The sequence below is a fragment of the Perca flavescens genome, chromosome 3 (genome assembly GCF_004354835.1).
Source record: "Perca flavescens isolate YP-PL-M2 chromosome 3, PFLA_1.0, whole genome shotgun sequence".
Taxonomy (NCBI): Eukaryota; Metazoa; Chordata; class Actinopteri; order Perciformes; family Percidae; genus Perca; species Perca flavescens.
Window position 1 is genome coordinate 28,149,700 of NC_041333.1, and position 23,251 is coordinate 28,172,950.

The following is a 23,251-nucleotide window of genomic DNA, read 5'->3' on the forward strand; positions in this document are numbered from 1 at the left end:
ACACATACTACTGTATGAAAAATTGTTATAGATTAAACTACCGGTTCATAAAGTAGTTCAAATAAGCTTGACCTCAACCAGGTACAGTTAAATGCTGCTTACGCATTGACTTATCAGTAATAATAATCAAATAATACAGTATGATATTTAAAATAATAACACTCACAGGAGCCATTACTCTAAATTATGAGTATTTTTATGTTTGATAATAATGCCTGTTACTAGCTTACATAAGTTTCAATGCAGCACTTTTATCATATTTTCATATCATTTCGATTTTATTATAGCCCAATATCAGAAATTTGCCTCAAAGGGCTTTATAGTCTGTATGGCAGTATTTAAATAAATTACATACTTCAGTACTTTCTCCACCACTGCTCATCTTGTATTACTTTCTTTTAGTACTAGAGGTAAAGTACATTCACATCTTATAAACTAACATCGGACTATGAAAATTAATATCAGTAATTGAAAGTATTTTAGCATAGCTTTTTTCTGAAAACTTAAAGAAAATGTAACCATTACAAACACATTATTAGACATAAAATAACAACACTAAATGTACTTGTATGTCATGTTAAATCTGTACTTTTTTTTGGGCATATTCTATTGCCTGGTTTCAATAATTATCATACCCTCACATTGTGCTTAAAATGCCCTAAAGATGCCTTGCAGTGCTTTACTTTCAGCTCCGTAATGGTCCTAAATCAGGTTGAATGAGTGGAATTTCACTGCGTCTTCGCTGTGCTGCCCAGCCTTGTCCTCATCTGTCACTCGTCCCCTGTGATACATGTAAGTGTCTTTGTCTTTACTGTGGCCTTTCAGAGGCTGTCTCCCTCCAACAGCTTGCCTCTGTCACGGCTCATTCACACACTACAACACAATACAACTTTTGCCCATTCTCTTTCTCTTTTTAACCGTCCTGGTCCTTTTTCATTCCTGCTCTCTGTCATTCAGTTCCTCTCCTGCTCTTCCTCCTTTCCTCGCTGCATTCCCCCATTCCTTTCTCTTTCCTTCCCCCTCCTTCTCTTTAACTCCCTCCCTCTCTCCCCCTTGTCTGAAGTCTGACAGGTGTGTAATTGAATGATTAACGACCACCACAGAAACCCCCTCCCACAGACACACACTTAATGTTAAAATGGAATTGTACATATTTATGCACACACAAACACATATGCATGCGCTGACACACGCTGGCGTACATATTTTTTTACACATGTGTGTTCATTTAGCTTCAATAGCCCAAATGGTCAAATTCAAACCAGTGGGAGTCTTGAAATGATGGAGACATTATAAGGAGTGAAGCAATACACTGAGTGCAATATGTATGATCCTGCACAGGGCCAGTGCTGGGCTGCAATGGAACTCATTGGAAATGGCACTGTTGTCATTTATACAAAATGTTTCAACTTATGTGTGAATTGTTATTCACTACAGTACTTTTCTCAAAATTCAGCCAAAACTTTACACCTCTGATTTGTGAAGTTGTAAGGCTATATTCTCTTCTAACCACAGTACACAAACATTGAAACAGTGCATTTGAACACATTCAAGGACGCTCTCCCATCTGTTTTCCTCTCTTCTCTTCATTTGTCAACGTAAAGGCAGATTTTATGCAGTGTAATTCCCACCGTCTAATGGAGTGTTGGTGAGAGAGAAGGCAATCTACCTGAACCAATCATAAGCTGAGGCTATGACTGTGAATGATACTGTGTCAGAGAGAGCTGTACATTGATGTATGAATAAAGTATGTGTTGTTAATTTTTCTGCGGGGATCTCTGTCTGTGTTGCGATGTTGCAGGATCATACATTATCGTTGTTTTCAAATAGCTGGAGAGAAAATAATTCTTTTGAGAGTCGCGATATTCATAAATTATGAATGGAGTGCACCGTTATACAGTAGATCAACAGGTTCCGTTGTTGTAGGAACAAAAAAATCTGTGTATATGAAGTAGAGCCTGACTGATCCTGGCCGATACAGAGAACTACTGACTAGTGGTTCAAGTCACTGTTGAACTTTTCTATATTGAACCAAGACCAATTTATCCCGCAACCAAGTTTTATGAGTGCCTAAACAGAACAAAATCACATCAGAAGAATAAAATCACAATGCTGTACCTGTATGAATGGATATATTGTCAGTAAACATTTTACTGATACATTGAGGATCAACATTTTGCGACTTGGCAGATACATCCATTGAAAACATTTCCTCATTATGCTGATTTTTTTTTTTTTAAATCTGGGTGGCATTACTTTTTTTTTTTTTTTTGATTGTCACTAAAACTAGTGCGACTAAAAATATAATGTCTATGGCAATGTCTCTAGGTCGATTGAAATATCTCACTAACTGATGATGAAGATGTATTGCCATGACATTTTTTCATAGTCTTCAGAGGATAAACTCTACTGACTTTTTATCTAGCACCACCATGAGGTTGACATTTGTAATATTGAGAGGAATGTTTTGAATACTATTAGGTGAATTGCTATGCAATTTGGTACACACATTCATGTTCCCCGCAGGATGAATTTCAATAACATCAGCATGTTGGCATTGCCATTGTGTTGCACAGAAAAAAATCACTAGATTTTATGTACATTTTGCTTGTTTGTCTTTTTTATGATCTGAGGAAAGATTTTAAGTGACTCAGGTTTTAGAAGAGATGGCAGAATGTTGGTCTAAAGCAACATACTTAACATAACATGAATTATGGACAGTGTGACCACATTTTTATTCCTAAGAATTAGTATTTATTCGTTTTACCACATCATGAAAAATAAAATCTACCAATGTTGTCCCACAAAGAGCTTTGTGGTAAACCAGAGTTCACCTTCCAATGGTCAACGGTTTACTGATGCAGAAACAGTTTACATCAAAACAAACGTTGCACTGATTTACAAGACGTGCTACATGTTGTGATAAAAGAGGGAGGTGGAGAGTAAAAGTGAGGTGATCATCCTGACCAACATGCGCTAAGAGGGAGTGTGGAGGGACAAAGAGAAATGAAAAGTGGAGGGGTGCTGAGGTCAGGACCTGTGTGCCATGGAAAACAGCCATTTCCTGTTGACCTCTGTTTGAACTCTGGCCCCTGACCCCCTCTCTCGCTCCAGGCCGAATGGGGGCAGGGGTGAGGGGGTATTCAGTGTTTGTTATGTGTTTGGGGTGCTGTGAGTGGATGTAGGGTGGCAAAAGGTTGAATTAGGTATGGATGTTTGACAGCTAAAAGTATGTCGATCAGAGAAGAGGTAAAGGTTAAAGATAGGATGTTTACATCAGGAGCCGCTTGGGGAAAAGTTAAGAGGGCAAATACGTTGTTTATGTTTTGATAAAAACAAATTCAAAAATTATTTTGTACGTGTTGACATATGATATTATCCTTAATTTAGATGGTGAAGAAGAATAAGAGGTCTGGAAAAGATCTAGATGAGCCAAAAGGAGCTCTGGTCTGTGCTACGAAGCATTACAGAGAAAATCTCTCTGTGATAATCCTGCCTGTGTGACAGATCACTGCGGCAGCAGCCTGGGGCCTCCGTCAGAGTCACACAGACAGAGGAGGGATAGGAGTGATCTGATTTTTGATTGGAAAGTAGGAAGAAGATTACATTACGTTATTTTGTCTTTTCTTTTTTAACTGTAAGGGTTTGAACATCTAGGAGTCAAAATATTCCTCAGTAGTATGGATTATTGTAAATGAAGAACACGCTGTTTTTAATCATTTCTGCTGCCTGTTCATGACTTTGGTGCTTGGGAAGGCTTGAGTGAGGAGAGGAGGGTGTGTATAATTTGTTAGGTCTTTACACCATACTGTAGAAGCTAGAGAACGTGAAAGAAAACAAGTCACATATCTACATCGATTGATGAAAGCACGTGAGGAGCTCAAACAGAGCTCAGAGGAAGCAAGGCCCACTGGGCTTTGTTTCTGAAAAAAGTGTATTTGTGTTTTGGAAGAAAATTGCAGCAACATTTTGCTCATTAAAGGCCATTTGTGAGTTGTTTTTGTTGAGTTGAATTTCAGTTTTTACATTTTCTGTCAAACAGAGAGCCTAGGGGCGCCCGGATAGCTCAGTTGGTAGAGTGGGCGCCCATATATAGAGGTTTACTCCTTGACGCATCGGGCCATGGTTTGACTCCGACCTGCAGCCCTTTGCTGCATGTCATTCCCCCTCTCTCTCCCATTTCATGTCTTCAGCTGTCCTGTCAAAAATAAAGGCTGAAAATGCCCAAAAATAATAATCTTAAAAAAACAAAAAACATAGAGCCTAGACATTGGCTGTATCCCAATTCCATACTAAATACTATACAGAATAAACTACATACCCTACTAATCTTACATTGCAAAGCAATTTAATCCTATGTGGGAGTTCATACTAGTTGGTAGTGCCTGTATGTGCAAGACACAATAACATACTAAATAACTAACAATGCTGTTTTTCCAGTTTGTTTATAATAAATTCATACTTTAGTACTTTACCTTTTGTACGAACAAGAATGATACAAAACGAGTTACCATTTATTTAACCAGTTTTTTTTTTTTTTTCCACAAGACCTTCCTGGAGCTGTCTCACCAAAATCTGCATTTTTGTGCTGTTTTCAATAACTGCACACTCAAAAATTAAGTATGTGTGCATATCAACTCCTTAGAATATAATTAATGTAGTTACTAAAACTATGTTGGATAAAAATGTAACACATTAAATGACGCGCATTTTCAGTATCTTTACGCTAACTACCCAGTTCTTCTAAACACTCTAAACAAATGACTGTCAGATGAAAATCCATCACCTCCTGCTCCAGAGCAATACACTGGCCACAGAATCAGACAACACACACAAACAGATGACCAGTGACAAGACTTACAAAAAAACATTTTAATACTTTAACTGTTATTTCCCAACATCATTCAGAAATGTTTCAGCTGTCCGAGCAGAGTGGAGAGGGAGCTGAATGTTTAAAGAGTCCTTTGGCTGCAGCTCCCCTCACATACAGCTACACAATGTACTAGAAATGCTTACAGAAGGTTGTGTGTGCATGTTTGTGTGTGTAGAAATGGCTTTCAGTGTAGCGTGTGTTGCTCTGTGTGTGTATGTTGTGTGTTTGCATGTGTGTAGGAAGATCCTAAGGTAACAGACACCTGTTGGCATCTTAAGGAGGTCAGTGGTACGAGAGCGAGGCAGACTGGAAGTCATTCATATTGTTTAGCTTCATGCTGAGGAAGAGCACTAATATTTCAACAAGCTCAGGTGAAGCTGCATCCGCCTGGAGTGGCACACATAAATATAAAAATAGAATAAGAAAAAACTCAAATCAGCTTTAAGTAAAGTGTGTGTGAAGGTGTGTGTCTGTGTGTATCTTTGACAGTTAACGTGTGCAGGAACACAGGGAGTAGTGAAGAAGGCGTGTTCACAGGATCAAACCCCATCCAGTAACGTCTGTGTGCTGTTGCAAAGTCTGGGGACAAATTTTCAATCAGTCTCTCCGATCTGATCCACCGTCTTCCTGTGGTTCAGCAGGCATGATGGGAAGTGTAGTTTAAAGCATGTGTCTCACCCACAGGACACAGTAGAGACATTTGGAAGCACTTCTACTCTGAAAGAGGTATGGCTTAAACCTGTGGGTCCAGACTGTGAGTGTGTGTTTAAGTGTAATGTTTATGTCTGCATGTGTGTGTGTGTGTGTGTGTGTGTGTGTGTGTGTGTGTGTGTGTGTGTGAGCGAGTGGAACAGCTACAGTGAAGTCAGTGTCTTTTAGTGGGGAATGTAAACTTTCGAAGCAATGTGTCTTTTTTTCTTTAAATAGTGTTCAGTATGCGTCATCACACACACACAGCAGCACACACACACACACACACACACACACACACACACACACACACACACACACACACACACACATTCAGTAATTTGCTCTCACTCACACTCTGACTCCCCCCAACAACTAGTGTGCGTGTATGTCCAGTCCCTGGGCGAGGAGCGGCTCTGCAGGATGTGCGTGTGGTGGCGGATGGAGCAGCATGGCGGGGTGGGGGTGTGGGCCCGGGTACGGATGGAGGGAGGGGCCCGGGTGGGGAGGATAGCCTGGTTGGGACAGTAGAGCGCTAGTATAGTCACCCTGAAGAGAAGACATCCCCTGGAGACCTGGCGAGGAGACACAGAAGACACGTTTACATTGCAATGTAAAGTGCTTCATGTAGTTCTACTGGAACATAGGGTCAGTTTCAGCAAATATTACAGAAAGTTAGTTTTATAAGTCTTACCTACTGCACCTTTAAGTGGACTTAAAGGATACATCTGGTGATATTCTATGTTTTTCTTATTACCTGCAAATGCTATGGCACCAAAACTAACAGTGTGTCTGTACCTAGCCTGTCTTTGGCACTCAGCCCCAAGCCAATTTGTTCCTACTTAAATCTTAACAAATACATAACTTAATATTAAAAAAGATTTAATTTCCAGAAACTGTTGGGCACTGTTGTTTTAACAAACAACACTCAAACTGGAGGAAATAGTTGATTTTGTTGGAGACTATTTTCTGCGGTGGATTAATCCACATTTGGTGCTAGGTAGTGAGTATTTCCAGTAGCAGGATGGTGCATGTAGTATTGAGTCAAAATGTTCATGTTAATGAAGGAACATGTCACCCAGCACAGTGTGGCTCATTGATGTGTTCTTAATAGTTTTTGGACAACAATGGAACTCCGAGGAATAAGATATATCAGGCTTTGGATACACACACAATACTTGTTAGTGGAATCAATTCATTGTTTTTGGTTTTTCTTGGGATTTATTGACAGTAACACATTTTTCTTAAAAAAGACATATCATCGGCCATATCCTGGAGTAGTATATTTTGCACTCTGCAAACTCTGTCAGTATGTGAAAGTGAGTAGTAATTCCCTACAGATTGCCGTACCTGCTGTTCGTAGCCCGAGGTGGGCCTGTCCGTCAAGCCCGTAGCCCCCGAGAGCTGCTCCCTCTGGGCTGTAAGGACCACCCTGACCTGTGAGACAACACACACCGTCAGACACAAATAAACAACATACACACACTCACATATACTCATGTTTACTGAGCGACCGACCAGCTGACTGACTTATGAACACCGACCTGAGCGATTTGACTGGTCAATCATGGGCTGAACTATTCTCCTCCTGGCGTTGATGAACCTGCACAGGAGAGAGAGACATAAAGAAAGAGTGTGTTCAGAGAGAGAGAGAGAGAGAGAGATGGACGAGGTCATTTGTTAATGAAGAAAAAGGCTGACCGGGAGACTATTAACCTTTTCCATTTTACAACCACTTAACCCTTTCAGAGGGCAAAGTAAATCAACATTAGGGCAGAGCAGGTATTGATCGCCCTGTGATAATTGATTGATCGGCATCAATCGGTCACTGTGTGTGCGTGTGTGCGTGTGTGTGTGTGTGTGTGTGTGTGTGTGTGTGTGTGTGTGTGTGTGTTCTGCAGCAGGGGTACAAATAAAAACATGTAAGTTATCAGATAAAAAAATCTATTGTTTAACATGTAACACAGACCTCATAATTTGGTTTGTATGTGTTTTTGTATCAATATCTGAATCCCAGAAATTGAACAATTTGAAAGAAGTAATTGATCAACAACATGGACATGTGCTGTTTGTGTGTGTGTGTGTGTGTGTGTGTGTGTGTGTGTGTGTGTGTGTGTGTGTGTGTGTGTGTGTGTGTGTGTGTGTGTGTGTGTGTGTGTGTGTGTGTGTGTGTGTGTGTTTTGCCTGTGCAGACACCATTTTGCAGATACATGTGTACCTGGGGAGTGACTAGGAGCAGTAAACCATCTGATTATTGGGTATTGATTTACTGTTCTGTTTTATGAACATAGAGCATTTGGATTTTACTGTGCTGCAGCTTCAGAAAAAAATGCTTAGTAGGACATTTCTTCCTGTTACGAGCCCCTCACTAATAAAGTAGATTATAGTCTTCTCTGAAAGTCTTGTAAAAGTGTGAACTTTCATTTTACATTAATTTGCACAATAAGCTAAATATATGACTTGTAAAATATAGATACTGTTCATTTCTGCACCACACTATCACACCAATATGTTATTGATGTGGCAACAGCCTTGCTGTTAAATTGAAAGTTGATGCTTTACATTTAAACATGACAGTTTAACTGATTATTGATAAGCCACAGGGCTAGAATTAGTGTATTGATTGAGAGTGCACTGACCAGTTGTTGACCTGTAAGATGGTCAGTCCTGTGTCAAGGGACAGCTGCTTCTTCTGCTCTTCAGATGGGTACGGGTGCTGGGAGAAGACACAGCGCAAGGGTTAAAGAAATCCAAACACACCAGATTTACAAGTGAAGCCTTTTTATATATATATATATATATATATATATTCCCTTAAATCTACGATGAAATTATGTGAGATAAAGCTCAGTGTGAATGACCTTCCTTCTGAATTCACATCTGCACTCCAATTTTCAATATCGCAGCTAGCCCTTGATCTCTCTCTGTAATTCTCTTTCACACACACATACTGTAATAATTGGAGTGATGCAACATTGGATCTGCCTCATTTAGTAGCTAATTACTTCACCAACAATTACTCACTCAATTTCTATCACTTTCACAGTAATTCAATAGCGAGCATATTCACATAATCACTTAATCCCCCCATTTTTCATTTCATTTAATTGACCTCCGTTACACACTCTGTTCCCCTCTGTCTCTTGTCAGGGATGTTTTTCCTCACACTAAATCCTCTCTTTCAGTAATTAGTCTCTCATGCAGCGCTGGACAAAAAGCTCTCTCACCGACAGGTGCTGAAAGAGCCAAGCTCTCATGATATTTGTGGCCACTTTGGGGAAGATCCCCCTTTTCTTGTTGTTCCTCCTGTCTCTGTCGGAGTCGTCGTCGTCTCCTGTACTGGGGGAGGCCCCTCCTCCATCCAGACCATCGCCTGCAGGGATGCACATATCATAGCTCAGGGACTGTTTGAGTGTCTGTCATGATACAACTGATGCAAGTTCACAGTTTTGTGATATGTTGTATTACTATTTTTTTTTTTACAACATTTACCGCAATAATGATCAATCATGCTACAAATATGTTATTAACCAAACTGTGTTATACCCACAGTATCCAACATTAACAATATTGATTAGCTAATGAGATACACTGTTACACTTAAAGCTGTGCTAGGCACTTTGTTTTTGGCGTAATTTTCCATAATAATCTTTCATCATATTGTATTTTGAGTGGTCCGAGAGAAAAATAGACTTCTGCGCCTCCTCTTGGCTCTGTTTTCAGGCTTTAGATAATCCAGCCTTAACGGGAGACTTTGGTCAATCACAGGTCTTTCAGAGAGAGAGAGAGAGAGCATTCCTATTGGTTGTTCTGTGCATGCATATGCCCATGCGACAGAGAGGAGAGAGCTGCAGGAAGAGGTCTTACTCTACATCTAATTTTGGCCTTTGTTTTGCATTGCGTGTGTGTGTGTGTGTGTGTGTGTGTGTGTGTGTGTGTGTGTGTGCATGCGTGGGTGCGTGCGTGTGTGTACCTGTGTCGCTACAGTTGTCTGCTGTGCTGTGTGAAGGTAAGCCACAGGTGCCTGGTGTTCCCAGAGGAGTAGTGGCACATTCATCTGGCTCCCGTAACCATGATGCATTCTGCACGGAGAGAAGACAGGTTGGAGGTGGAGTAATGGGAAAATGGAGAATTAACAGTATAGGGGAAAGAACACAGATTCATCATGCCACACATGGTCATTATTCAGACATTCAGTGGATGCTGCTGGACAGGTGAATGATTACTGCAGTGTTACTGCATGCTGTTTGACATTCTGTACTCCGGAAGTTTGTCTCACCTGCTCCGACAGACTGGTGCACGACCCAGTGAAGTCCTCCATGTCAGACTTGGAGCCGCCCTCCCGGTCATCCAGGATGAGGTCTGTAGGCATTTTGCCCTTCAGACAGGTGATGTAGCGATGGCAGAAGTTATCGCACAGGTCATGCACCTTCGGAAACAGATTTAAATTCATCATTGCATACTGTGATCACCATTTCCTAATCAGTGCCTAAAAAGGTCATAGGAGTGCTGTGAACATTAAAGGATAGGTTCACATTTTTTCAAGTCTCTCTTAAAACAACATACACATGCCCATATGTACATTAAAGCAGTTTTTGCTTGCTGTAATCATTCCTTCTGTTGAAGCTGCCCATTAAAAGTTTTAAACAAACAGTTATATTAATTCACATCTGATTAAATTAACTTTGTTAAGATTCAAAAAGACCGTTGTTCAATAATTTTATGATAAACGGCACATGACTATAGTGCTGTTTAGCAATTAACATACAAGTTTTGAATGTCAGACCTTCCCCACAAGCACATGAACACCTGGTGTCCATACAAAAAACAGAGGTAAAATTAAAGTGTTAAAATAAGAGCATGCTTCTCTGCCACCCACCTTCTCTAACTCCAGTAAATGAAAGCGAAGAACCTGTATGGCCTGGATCATCTGTGGAGAGGAGAATGTGAAATAGTTACTGTATCAACACATATCCCACAATGCATGTGTGAAAAATATATATTTTATATATAATATGTGTAATTTCAGTGCGGATCATACCAAGTTGTCGAGCTCAGGATTTGAAGAAAATATGGGCTTCTCTGATCGGATCTGCGACACAAAATAAACAAATAATTACTAATCTGACAAAAATCCTTTCATTTACATGTGTTCTTTTCTCACGGCTGTCACTCACCTGCTTAGCAAATGCGGCAATGTCGTCATTGAAGGATTCAGAGGAGCAGACATCGCTGTGATTGGTCATGCCAGGGAGGTGGGAAGTGGTTGAGAGGGAGGTGGAGTCTCGAGGGGAGCAGGTGGCGAGCTCGCACTTTTCAAACACTAAGGCCAGCAGTGGAAACAGTGGGTGACTGCACACACACACACACACACACACACACACACACACACACACACACAGTTAACATACTATACATAAACACAGTAACAGTTGACATAGTGTACACACAATACATTCACAGAAGGTGTTACAAGAAACTTTATAGCACATTATTTATGAAGCAGACAGTTGTAAACATGTATTCACATGTATTTTTATATTCAGTATACAAATATATACTGTACATGTATGTTAATCTGCGAAGAGTGCAAACACACACACTTACCCGTAGATCTGGTCTTTGTGGTGTTTGAGGGAGTCGTGGATGGTGGGTCCGTAGTTTGGGGGAGGAAGCGGTCGGACATCGTCCCCGTACCCCCCCAACGACATGCCCTCCGACCCTGAGTAGTGCACCAGCTCTTCATACTGAAACACAATTAGATGGAAAGACAGAAAACATGAGACACATTCAACATCTGTGCCTGTCTGACATCAAATCTATTGTGATTATATTATGTAGCTGAGCTTTCAGGGGGCTTCAGTGACACAGTTTACTGGACTAACACTTAGCTGCTGTGCTTTTATAGTATAGGGTTTGTGTCCCAACTGCTGAACATATTTTGTGCCGCTGTTTAATATTAGAACTCAGTGTGTGTGTGTGTGTGTGTGTGTGTGTGTGTGTGTGTGTGTGTGTGTGTGTGTGTGTGTGTGTGTGTGTGTGTGTGTGTGTGTGTGTGTGTGTGTGTGTGTGTGTGTGTGTGTATATATATAAGGCCTGCAACTTTGGTCTAGCTCCAAAACCCATGTTGACACATTCAATTTGCTTCTTTTGTCCGACCAACATTCCAAAACCCAAAGATACTCAATTTACTAAAATAAGTTCGAAAAATAAAAAAACAAGCAAATATTCACATTTGAGAAGGTGGAACCAGTACATTTTTGGCATTTTTGCTTTAAAGAATGACTGAAACGATTATCAACATTGTTGAAGATAAATTTTCTGTCGATGGACTTATTAGTTAATCGACTAATTGTTTGTTTTGTTGTTGTATTGTAGTGACAGTATGTGTGTGTGTGTGTGTGTGTGTGTGTGTGTGTGTGTGTGTGTGTGTGTGTGTGTGTGTGTGTGTGTGTGTGTGTGTTTGTGCCAACCGATAGAACAAGGTCACTGCAGTTTTGTGTACTGTTAAATCCAGTTGTGTGTGTGCTTGTCCCCATTACCTCAGAAGGAAAACTCTTTCTTTTCATGTTTCAGGTTTCCAAAAATCCTGCCACTCTCAAAATTATAAAAAAAAAAAAAAAACTTTTAAATGCACTTTGATAACCTTAAAATGCAAAGCAAGTCAAGTTTAAAAAAAATTGGAAAAAATGCTGATTGTCTTAATTCTTGGAAAGTCTAATGTTTGGTGCTTAGAAGAAGAGCGGGGGATGGGAGAAGAGATCTTTGGAGAAAGATGATTAGTCTGTAACTGCTAATACCGTCTCCTCCCTCCTCGACTTAGACTAGGCAGGAGCCGTGCTGAGACGTCCCTCACAACGCGCTGTGACAGCCTCACTGGGGCCCCGCTCACACACACTCTAACACAGTGAGTCAGACACACATAGGGCACACTCACAGAAACAATCACAAACACGCACAGCGACAGCACAGAGACATCTTGTACACATAGCATCATGAATATACATGTCTGGCTCCCTGGTTACGGAGCTAATTTGTGCTTCACTGCAGCTTCTGTCTCTGAGGCGACTTTGCTCAGGTCAGCAGATCTGCTTCTGTTCTCTTTCTGCTGGATTAAAGGGACTCCCGCCACAGTCCCACAGGGCCACTGGGATAAAAGACATCACCTGCTAGGTGGCCTGGCCCGGACATCTTTCACTTCTGTGTTATTTTAACCAAGTTATAAAAGTTATTATCTGCTTATAGCCTACTTTTTCTGTGGACACTATTGCCCAAGCAGGCTGTCACAAAAGGTTGTGATTTACTAAAGAGGTGTGTGGCTGCAAATAACAGCAGGGACAGTGAATGTTTTATATTTGTTCTTTCAGATTTGCAGTAATTAAAATTTAAAAATAATTTTCTATTTCGTTTTTACTACTGTCAGAACTGCAAGTGACTGACAGACAGGATTTTTGTGCAAAAGTGTCCAATTTCAGATGTTTGTATTGTTGTTATGTGTGGAGTGCAGGCATATCTAAATTGTAAGTGGTGAGGCAGCAGCAGTGAAACTAACTTAATAGCAATTATTCTTAGTCTCTCTATGTTGACCTCTGGGGATTAAATAAAAGAGAAATTGAATTAGTCCTCTTCATGTGCATGCACTACCCTCCTGTAAACCCCTCTGCAGGACCCCTTGAGGTCTCCAGACCCCAGTTTGGGAACCACTGTCCTAAATGGCTTATCAAATTGTTGTATTCCAGAGTCCCATATGGCCACCGGGATCACAGAAAGCACCTGCTCTGAGGCCCTGGCCCGAGACACCTTCTAGTTTTTATGGAGGCTGGCTATTAACACAATCACCGCTATCGGATTGCGCGTCTCTCTTTACGCACGGCTCCTATCAGGTTTCTGTGCGTCAAGCAGATCAAAGCGCTCAAGTCGAGATGACAAATTCCGCAAATTTTCCCTCTTTTTTAAAGTCACGGAGCTGGTAAACAGGCTTCAGCAGGACAACAAGTTTTAATTGTGGTATTTCAACCGACGTAGAAAAGTTATTGCAAGCCTTGGTTAGGCTGCTTTAGCTGGAAAGACATATAGCAGAAACAACGTCCTTTAGCTTTGTAGAACTAAATTCATATTGACTAAATTCTGTAAAATAAAAAGGTTAAAAATAAAATATAGACGAAATTGGATGACATTTCAGAAGCGCTTACAAGTCTCAATTAATTAATACACCTTTTCCGTTAATAAAGAAAGACGTGTCTACTTTGTAAACATCTACATTTAATTTGATTATAATGGATATTACCAATGCCTCTTTTCTACATTTTTTAAATAATTCTGAAGAAAACAAGCAAACAAACTCGAACTCATTCAATTTCTGCGTCTATTAAATGTGAATTTGTTAAAGTTTCATAGTTTTTTCGGCACGTTAATAAACAAGCCTGAGAACAACATGAAGCTGAAACAAACTGTAACGACACGAGCGAAAGCTGATATAAATACAAGGCATTTAAAAGCTAATCAAACATTTGTTGAAGCTGCCTATAGTTTTATACAAAATAGTGTGACTACAGACGCTTGGAAAAGGAATGCCTGCTGCATTTAAAGCAGACAGCACAAATCAAACTGGACCTGCCTCCACAGTGCCATCAAAAATAAAACTTTTTAACTCTCTCCCAACATGTTTCCAGCAAACACGCATTAGCCCAATCTCCATTTGATTTCTTCAAATTTCACAAGAAAGACTTTTGTTTATCAGCGTTATGACTGTACAAAATATAAAGTTAAATTGACTCAGTGAATTATAACATTAATGTTTTTCTTTTTAACATCCAGTAATCATATTACTTAACCTGTGGCTAATATCCAGAAAGTATTTTATCATTACAAACAGCAGAAATCTAGTTAATTCTTTATTTTGCTTTGCTTTGTTTTGGTAGAGTTGGTTCTCTCTCTCTCTCTCTGTGTGTGTGTGTGTGTGTGTGTGTGTGTGTGTGTGTGTGTGTGTGTGTGTGTGTGTGTGTGTGTGTGTGTGTGTGTGTGTGTGTGTTGTACAGTAATTGCTCTGTCAGCCACTGTCTGTTTCTCCACCACCACCATGCCTCTGAATCACTGTGGCAAAAAAACTCACCTACTTACCAAGCTGAAGAGCTGCATCTCTTCTCCTCTGAATGACCTAAACCACTCTAACCCTTATGTGCCATTATAACGCCTGACTGACACTGAGTAAATCCATATTATTCTCAGGAGAGGATGAGATATTAGATCAAAATCAACATTTCCTCGTAGCCTGAAGCATTTTGAGACATTGCTGCTTTCTACATCTACAAGTTATACATATAAGTTATATATATGTAACTCCATTGAACTGCATTTCACAGTATTATTTAGGGATAATACCTGGTTAAAGTTGTTTCTTATTGTTCCTTTGCGGCACCATAAAAGCGCTTACAAAACGGCATTTAGTTGCATATGAAGAACATTTCGAAATAGTCTTTATAGTAAAAAAACGCACGCGTTTCTGTTGTTTTCACCTAAACATGAAGTGCATGCGAGTACAGTCCATAGTGTGTTTCCAGTGGGCCTTGTGTTTTGTATGGCTGCTACACCCAGACCAAGCAGTGCAAAGAGGATTCACCAACCGTATGCTCCCATTATGATGCTTTTTTAAGGACATATTCTCCCTGATGATATAGAATCTGTTATCCCATCAGGCTCTGGTCTAAACCATTCTCATAAAAAAAAATTTAAAAAATCAACAGACCCACCCTCTTATCCATGCGACCCGACAGCCAGTCCTACACCGGAGATGATGATGCGCTGCTCGGTTAGTCCAGCGAGCTTTGCTCCCTTCCTCTGTCCCTGTGGTCCTGCAAACAAAAAGTAAAAATGTTTGTATACGAATTAACACTGAGGTTGTGAACATGATTAACACCACGAAAAGCAATGATTCAACAAAAACATGAGGCTGTGGGGTAGACAACAGTAAAGACCTGCTCCCTGTTTGTGTGTGTGTGTGTGTGTGTGTGTGTGTGTGTGTGTGTGTGTGTGTGTGTGTGTGTGTGTTTACTCCGAGCCCATCGCGTTTTATATTACATGTTACTGGACTGGAGATTTTATGGAGGTTGATATCCTTGTATACGCTATTAGAGGTGTGATGTTAATGGTTTATGATACACTTAGTGGCAATAAACGCTATAGCCTAATAAAGCTCGCATCCCATTAAATAGCCTACTATTGGCTGATGGTGTTGGGTAGCCTAATAGCCTATACACGGCTCCAGTAAATGGTGTAAAATGTCCCACCGAGACGTAAATATCCAGTCCTGTTCGGGCCGTGTCCGGTGTAGTCCAGAAGCCCGGTGAAAGGGAGCAGCGGTTTCCTGCAGCGCCTCGCCTCCGCCTGGTGCGCCTCTCGCTCCGGCTCGCTGCGGTCGGGGATGCTCGGTGCTGTGGAGGGCAGACAGAAAGCGTCCCTTCCTGTTTGGCTCCTTGTGCTCGCTGTCCACGCAGCATACGGCGACAGGCTGGAAAATGTCACGGCTGGGAGTGAGCGATGGTGTTTTCCGTCTCAAGAGGAGAGAAGAAAAAGAAGAAGGAGGAGGAGGAGAGGAGAGGAGGACGAGTGGTGATGGTAGCGGTGTGCGGGGAGGTTTCGGAGGGTCAAAACGCGACGGGGTCTCTTTGCCCCCCTCCCTCCATCCCTCCTCCTCCTCTTCCTCCTTTAGCCTACTCCTCCTCCTCCTTATCACACGCAAGAGAAGAAGAAGAAGACCCCCTCGATCGTTTTATCTCGGCTCTCCGAGCTGATTTCGCTCCTCAATCATTCCTCCATCCTTTGCCACTTTCTCCCTCCCTGCTGCAGCTGCGCTAGTAGGCTATCATCTCAGGATAACTCGGGAGAAGAATCGCGCTAACTCTAGCGGGGTGGAACGTTCAACAGAGGCTATTATCCCAATAATGTGTGTGATAACAATAAGCAATTTTAGGTTAGCCTAAGTTATCCCTTACACACATCATGCGAAAGAGATATTTCTTTAAAAAAAAATTGAAATCTTGGTCTGATTACAAATGAACATGGATATGGAAATAATAAATAGAAATGTGCACTTTTAAACCAAGAGGAAATGGCGCAATCAAAATCATTCTACATGTTGTTTTACCTGCAGGAGAGTTCATTTTAAGGCTAACTGCAGTAAAAACAAAAAAAACAAAAACGAGAGTTGTAGCCTAATGAAGTTGCTCCTCATACCGGTAATAGCCTAAATAAGGTTGAAGCGTGCTCGATGACAGCAGTTTACTGGCTGATAGCCTAATAGCTTTCAAAGTGTTTTATTGTTTTGTCAATCAATCGTAGTCAGCCTTTTGACACAGCCCAAATGTCACCCTTTGGCCCACTTTTGTTGATTGGAAGTGAGAAAACAAAGCTCGTGAGAAAGTTTAATTTTAACCAGAGAGAGAAAAGAAACCCTTTCACATGTTGCGGAATAGCTAAACTCCCAGTCTTGTGTTGTAAATGTCTCCTAAGTAACATAATAATTATTCAAAACGCTCCTCTTTCCCCGGTCCCGCTGTGAGGGGCCAACAGGCGGCTGCACTTCAATCAGCAGCGGCTTGGTGGGGAACAGCGGCCGGGGTAGGCGTCTCCGTGGGCGGGATAGAGTTTGACCGTGGGGCGGCCTGTGAGGGCCCAGCACTGTCCGTACAGCCAGGGGTCTTTTAACTCTGCAGGGTGCTGGTTTCCTGCAGGGGTGATCACAGCGCTCAACCCCCTCCTACACTGAGCCGGTAATACAGCCATGAAGCAGTGTCAATGGGCTGGAAAAGACGATCCTCCAAGGCTTGTTTTCACTTTGTTAACAGGTTGAATAATAAGGATTATCACTGAAGTGTGCATCATCTGAAGAGTTCATGTTTACAGGGTTTTTAGATTTCCTCATTTCTCTTAATTTCTCATCATGCAAAAGCTTTGCAATTCACAAATGAAAAGGCGTAACAGGCTACTTGATGAAATGTTAGGTAGCCTATAGAGAGTGTGAGCTGGTTTCACTGTTTTTCTTCGGGACACTTTTCAACTTGGACCATAAATCTTAAATCTCTGTAACATTTATCTAAGAGATTATTATCTCAACATGTAGATTACACTCATTTACATCACAAACACTAAAGGATCTGTCATTTTTATCACTTCTCCTTGTGTCCCTGGGACAACACCTACTTTTCTGCCCTGCATATGTTAATGACAGCCCATTTTAACACAACATATGTTGTTAAACCTGTGCTGAAAGGTAAAACAACTGCAGTATGTTGTGTCTCTCTCTCTCTCTCTCTCTCTCTCTCTCTCTCTCTCTGTCTGTCTCTCTCTCTCTCTTACTCTCTCTCTCCCAAATAATTTTACTGTATTGTTTTAAACTTTAATGTTCCGTTTGGAGTCCTCTTTAACAACTCAAACTTAGCATTGTTTCATCAGTTAGATACTTTGCATATGAATATAGCTCATAAGCTTGGTTTTGTACTGATAACATGTTTCTGAAGTCCTCTCTACATAAAATGATGCATTGCTTCTGTTTGGGGTCTCCAAAGACCCTAGATGTAAAACATGATAACATACAATGGATTTTCATCTGCTCTATCTGTTATTGACGTTGACAGTACTTTTTACACAGCACTGCCCTCCCAAATCCCAAATAAGTCTATTTGGATTTTTCTTACTGGAGTTGTATAACAATTTGTTCAGAAGAGGCCAGACAAGTAACATCATATGTAGGATAACATACTGTACATTTGTTTGTGTGTGAGTGACACATACATGCATGAACATAAGGAACATATGTATTTGTTCACGCATAGCCATTATAACAAAGCATCAACTATTTCCTTATTCAACAATACATTATGCTCATTTCCATTCAATACTTTTCTGTACATTGACTTTCAATAAAGTCAGAAGAAAGGAAAAGAAACCTTTAAAGGAAGTAATGAACAAGTATAGCCAGTAAAGTTTCATAATCTGCACAAGCATGAAATAGATTTCGATGTCTTCAGAAAATGTTCTTATCGTTTTCCAAACACTGAATGATTTCCAACCTAATTATCTGAAATCTGCAAGTTTGATCATCATGTTGCATGTTTTCAGCAGCATATCACTTGCATGCTTTTTTTACTGTACACTTTTGTGTGTTTTGTTGTGTGATGGGTTCATTCAGGTTTACAAGATTTCCACTTCTCTCTCTCTTTTTTCGCCCTCCTGTAAGAAACAGGCTCCTCTCCTGCACCACACAGTTAAATATCAGTCAGGCAGGTTCACTGTGGGACCATTCTGCATGTCAAGGCTGCTGCAGTTATTTGTCACTCCCTGTCAATGCTCAAGTGCTTGCTTCTCTGCATCCACCAAGGCCTTCTGAGTTTGTGTGCTCGGACTAGCATGCAAGTGTGTTCATGACAGCGGTATGTGTTTGTGTGTCCGTGGCTTTGTGTGCTTGCTTACTTGTTTGCTTGCGTGCTGGAGGGCCAGTGTCAAGGTGCTCCTATTCTAAGTCGGGCCTCACTGCAGGCAATGCCCTGGGCTAGAAAACAGGGAACAACAAGCAGAGAGGAAAACTGCATAATTATGGATGTTTACCTGCAAGACTGCATGTGTCTTTGAGATTAGAAATGTAATTGACCACTGTAATCTCATAAAGTTCTAACTAGATTGCAAACAAAATATGGCAGACTACTCTTTTGCAAACTTGTCCCCTGTAGTTTTCCTCCAACATGATGCTGTTGGTGCAAACAGAAATATGACATTGCCAGCTGTTGACCTCGTTCAAATGGAAATGCTTCATCTGCAAGGTGAAAAACAACAACCTCTACAAACTGCTGCTACCCTCACCTTGCCAAAAAGTCTAGTTTACTTGCCTCTACCAGAATGACATGGAGGGAGGTAGAAGGCCACCCAGCCTTGTTGACTTCAGTGACTCCACCATTAAAAAAATATGGCTGCCGTGACCTTTTGCACAACCGCTCAAAACATCAGAGAGCTGAGCTGTGACCCTCCACTGCCTGCATGAGAGAGGGAGCCAAGTGATGGAGGGAAGTAAAGGGAGAAAAAGAGGATGAGGGAAGGAAACACAGAGGGGTAAAAGTGGGGGGCAGTCTAGGGGTGCAGAGTGCATTTTTATGAGCCTGTGCCTCTCCAGTTTCTGGGTCGTCTGGCTGCATAGACATAAATTCTCGCCCCCTCCATCCCTTCCTCCCTCCACCTCGCCTGCTTTCTTCTGGTAAACTTGCCAAGCAAATCCAGCCTTATCTGCTCTTGCAGCCTGTTTGCAAACTTTCCTCCGGTTTATTTTCTTCTTGACCCTCCCAGGTCATTCCTTTTTCTCTACTTACCTGTTTGGGCAAGGACTTTGACCATCGCTCCATCCTTCCCTCCACATTTCTGCCTTCCTCCTTCTATCGCTTTTTGTTTATAGTAAGCCAACACTGCCTTTCTCCCTTCTGTTATTTTCTTCCTCTCCTTCTCCACCCCCTCCCCACTCTTATAGATGGAGATTAACTGGGGAGCGCAGCGCCATCCGTCCTCCTGACTGTTTGTTGTTAAGGAGATGGATGGAGGCTCCCTCTGCCAGCCCAACGCAGCCGCAATTACACCAGCCGCCATGATGGATGGAGGGGAGGGAAAGGGTGGGGGGGAGGGGGTTGAGAGAGGGAGATACAGAGAGGGGCATCTATCACGCCCCTTAATCTACCTGTCACTGCTAGGGCTTGGGTGGAGGGGAGAGAGTGTGTGAGGGGAGGAGGAGAGTCAGCTTTACCCTGACTGCTGGTCAAAGGTTCAATTCTTTTCTTTACTCTGAATTAGTTTCTTTGCTTTATGTAGAATTAGGCCTGCAATGACTGGACTCATTAAATGTCCTGATCACTCCAATTGATTTCCCGGAGTTTATTGGATTCTGTTGAAAATACTGTGTGCGCACATATGTGTGTGTGTGTGTGTGTGTGTGTGTGTGTGTGTGTGTGTGTGTGTGTTTGACAGGCATCAACATTAGCGCAGGAAGTGCTGTGCTGTGAGAGAAATAATTTTTCTAGTAATAGTGTTTCCTTTCAAGTGCTTGTGGATGCATTTTTCTTTTGTAGTTCAAGTATGAACAATGTGTTAAATGTGAAGGATAAACATATACCGGTATATAGTTTTCTACCTAAGTTTAGTGACTGCTTGCCTTTACCTCAGCTAAAACTAAAATACATACTGAAAATACATTCTCTTGCCCATGGGCATCAACAGGTAATATGCTGCAGTATATTTTGCTCTTTTGCAAAGATGCTCACTTTGCATGAAGACACATTCTTTGCATATACCCCATTATGGCATATATACATATACACACAACCAAGCACAGCATAAACATGCAAACATCTTGATAGCACACACACATACTCCCACACTAAGTTGTTTATCACACTCGCCTCTGCAGCATCTCAGCTCATCCTCATACCTGTTGAAGGTATCAAAGCAGTGGCCTATCATCTAGTAAGTCTGCATACATTACCTGTAATGCCTCTCCATTTTTCCCACAATGCTACAGAAATATTATGAAAAGTAATCTAAGGTCTCCTACCCTCTACCCCTTTCGCCTCCTCCCATCCCCATCTCCCTCCTCCACCTCCTCATCTGTCCAGAGGAGTGAGAGATGGGATGGAGGGATTAATACTCTTCCGCCCAAGCCAACCCTGGGAATGATAGATGGACAGATGCAGGAAGGGAGGAGAGGGAGATTAAAGGAGAGAAGTCTTGAGGGTTCATAAATCCAAAGTGGGAGACCTGGTCCGCATCACACACTAATAAGATCTGCAAGAAATTCATGATGAGGGGGGAGAGAGAGAGAGGGAGGGAAGGAGGGAGACAGAGGTGCAGAGAGAGATGGAAGCAGTGTAATAACATTAGATGTAGGCCTAATCTAATCATGACAATAAGATGTGAATGGATGAGTGTGTATGGTGATTATGCAGAAGAAGGATGGTAGTGTGTTGATGAAGCTTTGGGGCGCGAGGACAGGCTGCGTTATTGGACAACAGATCAGGTCGGTTATAGTCTTCACTGGGGAGCTTTCTGCTGCAAACCTATAAAAACACTGTGTTCATTATAAGTTAGCCCGATTCTGTCACTCCAACCGCTCCCAAAGTGAAAGCACACAATGTCTGCAAAATGCCTCATTTTGATGTAAATGTGAATCAGGAACAAAATGTGTCTATTGAAGGTAATCATCCTGTTTGTATTGTTTATGAAACCTGTGCGCTCATTCCTGTGTGTCGTCATTATGTGACGAATCAACTGTAGTAAAGTAAGTTAAGTTGCAGTTTTGCAGCAGTGACCTGACTCGGATCAGATAGAGTGCTCCTTCACCTCCCTCCTCTCCTCCTCGACCCCACCACCACCCTCCACCCCAAACTCCCCAACCTCCCCCCCCCATCCACCCGGGCCACATTTTTCATGGCCTAGCTGTCGGAGGGCTGTGATTGGTTGGCTCTGCAGACAGATAGCCGATAGGCTCTGATTAATAGTTGAGGCCCAAGAACTTCCTCATTGATCAACAGGACAGGCTGAAAGAGGAGGAGGAGAGAGAAAAAGCATGCCCTGTCGATCTGCTGTCGAAGTGCTTGCTGATAACCCTGATAGTGGCTCTTGGAGTTTGTGTGTGTGTGTGTGTGTGTGTGGGTGTGTGTGTGTGTGTGTGTGTGTGTGTGTGTGTGTGTGTGTGTGTGTGTGTGTGTGTGTGCTTGTTTGTTTATAAGAGCAAAGAGATGAGCGGATGTTAGAAACAGGATGAAATGGAAGCACTGTAGTGAAAAGTGCTTCAGGTTTATTCACTTTCTTCGCATGTTTAAAGCTTTGTCTCTGAGGTGTCTGATAGCATCTGTGAGTTTTCCATTAAAAAGAAAGCACGCAGGTTATCAAACAACACTCACACACTAGCTATTTGGCTGGCAGCTAATGTCTGACAGAGTGTGTGTGGTGTGTATTTGGTGTGTGTGTGTGTGTGTGTGTGTGTGTGTGTGTGTGTGTGATTGCAGGCTGAAACATAAAATACGTGTTTAACATGAGGACGCCATTAGCTATCCAAAAGAGGCCTTTCTAATGAATGCTGTTGTATTCATCATACTTGTTTAGGTCAAATGTGCTTTTGGTCTATTTTTTACTAAGTGTACGAGTATACGAGTATAGACGAGTATAGTATAAACAAGTATTTATACTAAGTGTCCCAGGTACGTCTGCAGAGTGTATGTGTTACAGTATCTACATATGTGTGTGTCCCCTCCTGCTGCTCTGGCCAGCCCCTAGTTGATTGATGATCTCAACTCCCATGGGGTCAGCGGGGTCATGACCTCCCACTTTTGACCCCCTACTGAGAGGGTCTCACACACACACACACACACACACACACACACACACACACACACACACACACACACACACACACATACACACACACACACACACACACACAGCAGCTCAGAGCAAACAGATGGCCTTGGGGACAACTGCTGCTTCCTCATCTTTCTCACACAAACACTCTCCAAAACTGTTACAAACACAACAACACAACTGTATCACTTCCACGGATAGCCTACACAGCGACTTATAACAATATTACTGCCTTTAATTAAGAACAACAGATAAATACCAGCGTGGCAAACTATTCTGAGTTCTGTTTCCTGGTGTTTT

The 23,251-nt window shown here is 41.7% G+C and overlaps 1 protein-coding gene across 1 annotated transcript; it reads right to left on the reverse strand.

Moving 5' to 3' along the window:
• Positions 1-5,847: 5,847 nt before the first annotated feature.
• On the reverse strand, positions 5,848-16,230 carry meis3 (myeloid ecotropic viral integration site 3). Its single transcript, XM_028573649.1, has 13 exons — positions 15,850-16,230; positions 15,313-15,414; positions 11,171-11,310; positions 10,741-10,915; positions 10,605-10,655; positions 10,443-10,493; positions 9,843-9,992; positions 9,537-9,645; positions 8,791-8,936; positions 8,203-8,279; positions 7,108-7,166; positions 6,914-7,000; positions 5,848-6,138 (listed from the first exon to the last, which is right to left on the reverse strand). Exons 2-13 carry the CDS (start codon positions 15,322-15,324, stop codon positions 5,939-5,941), a joined length of 1,257 nt encoding a protein of 418 aa, XP_028429450.1. The 5' UTR covers positions 15,325-15,414; positions 15,850-16,230; the 3' UTR covers positions 5,848-5,938.
• Between the last annotated feature and the right edge of the window lie 7,021 nt (positions 16,231-23,251).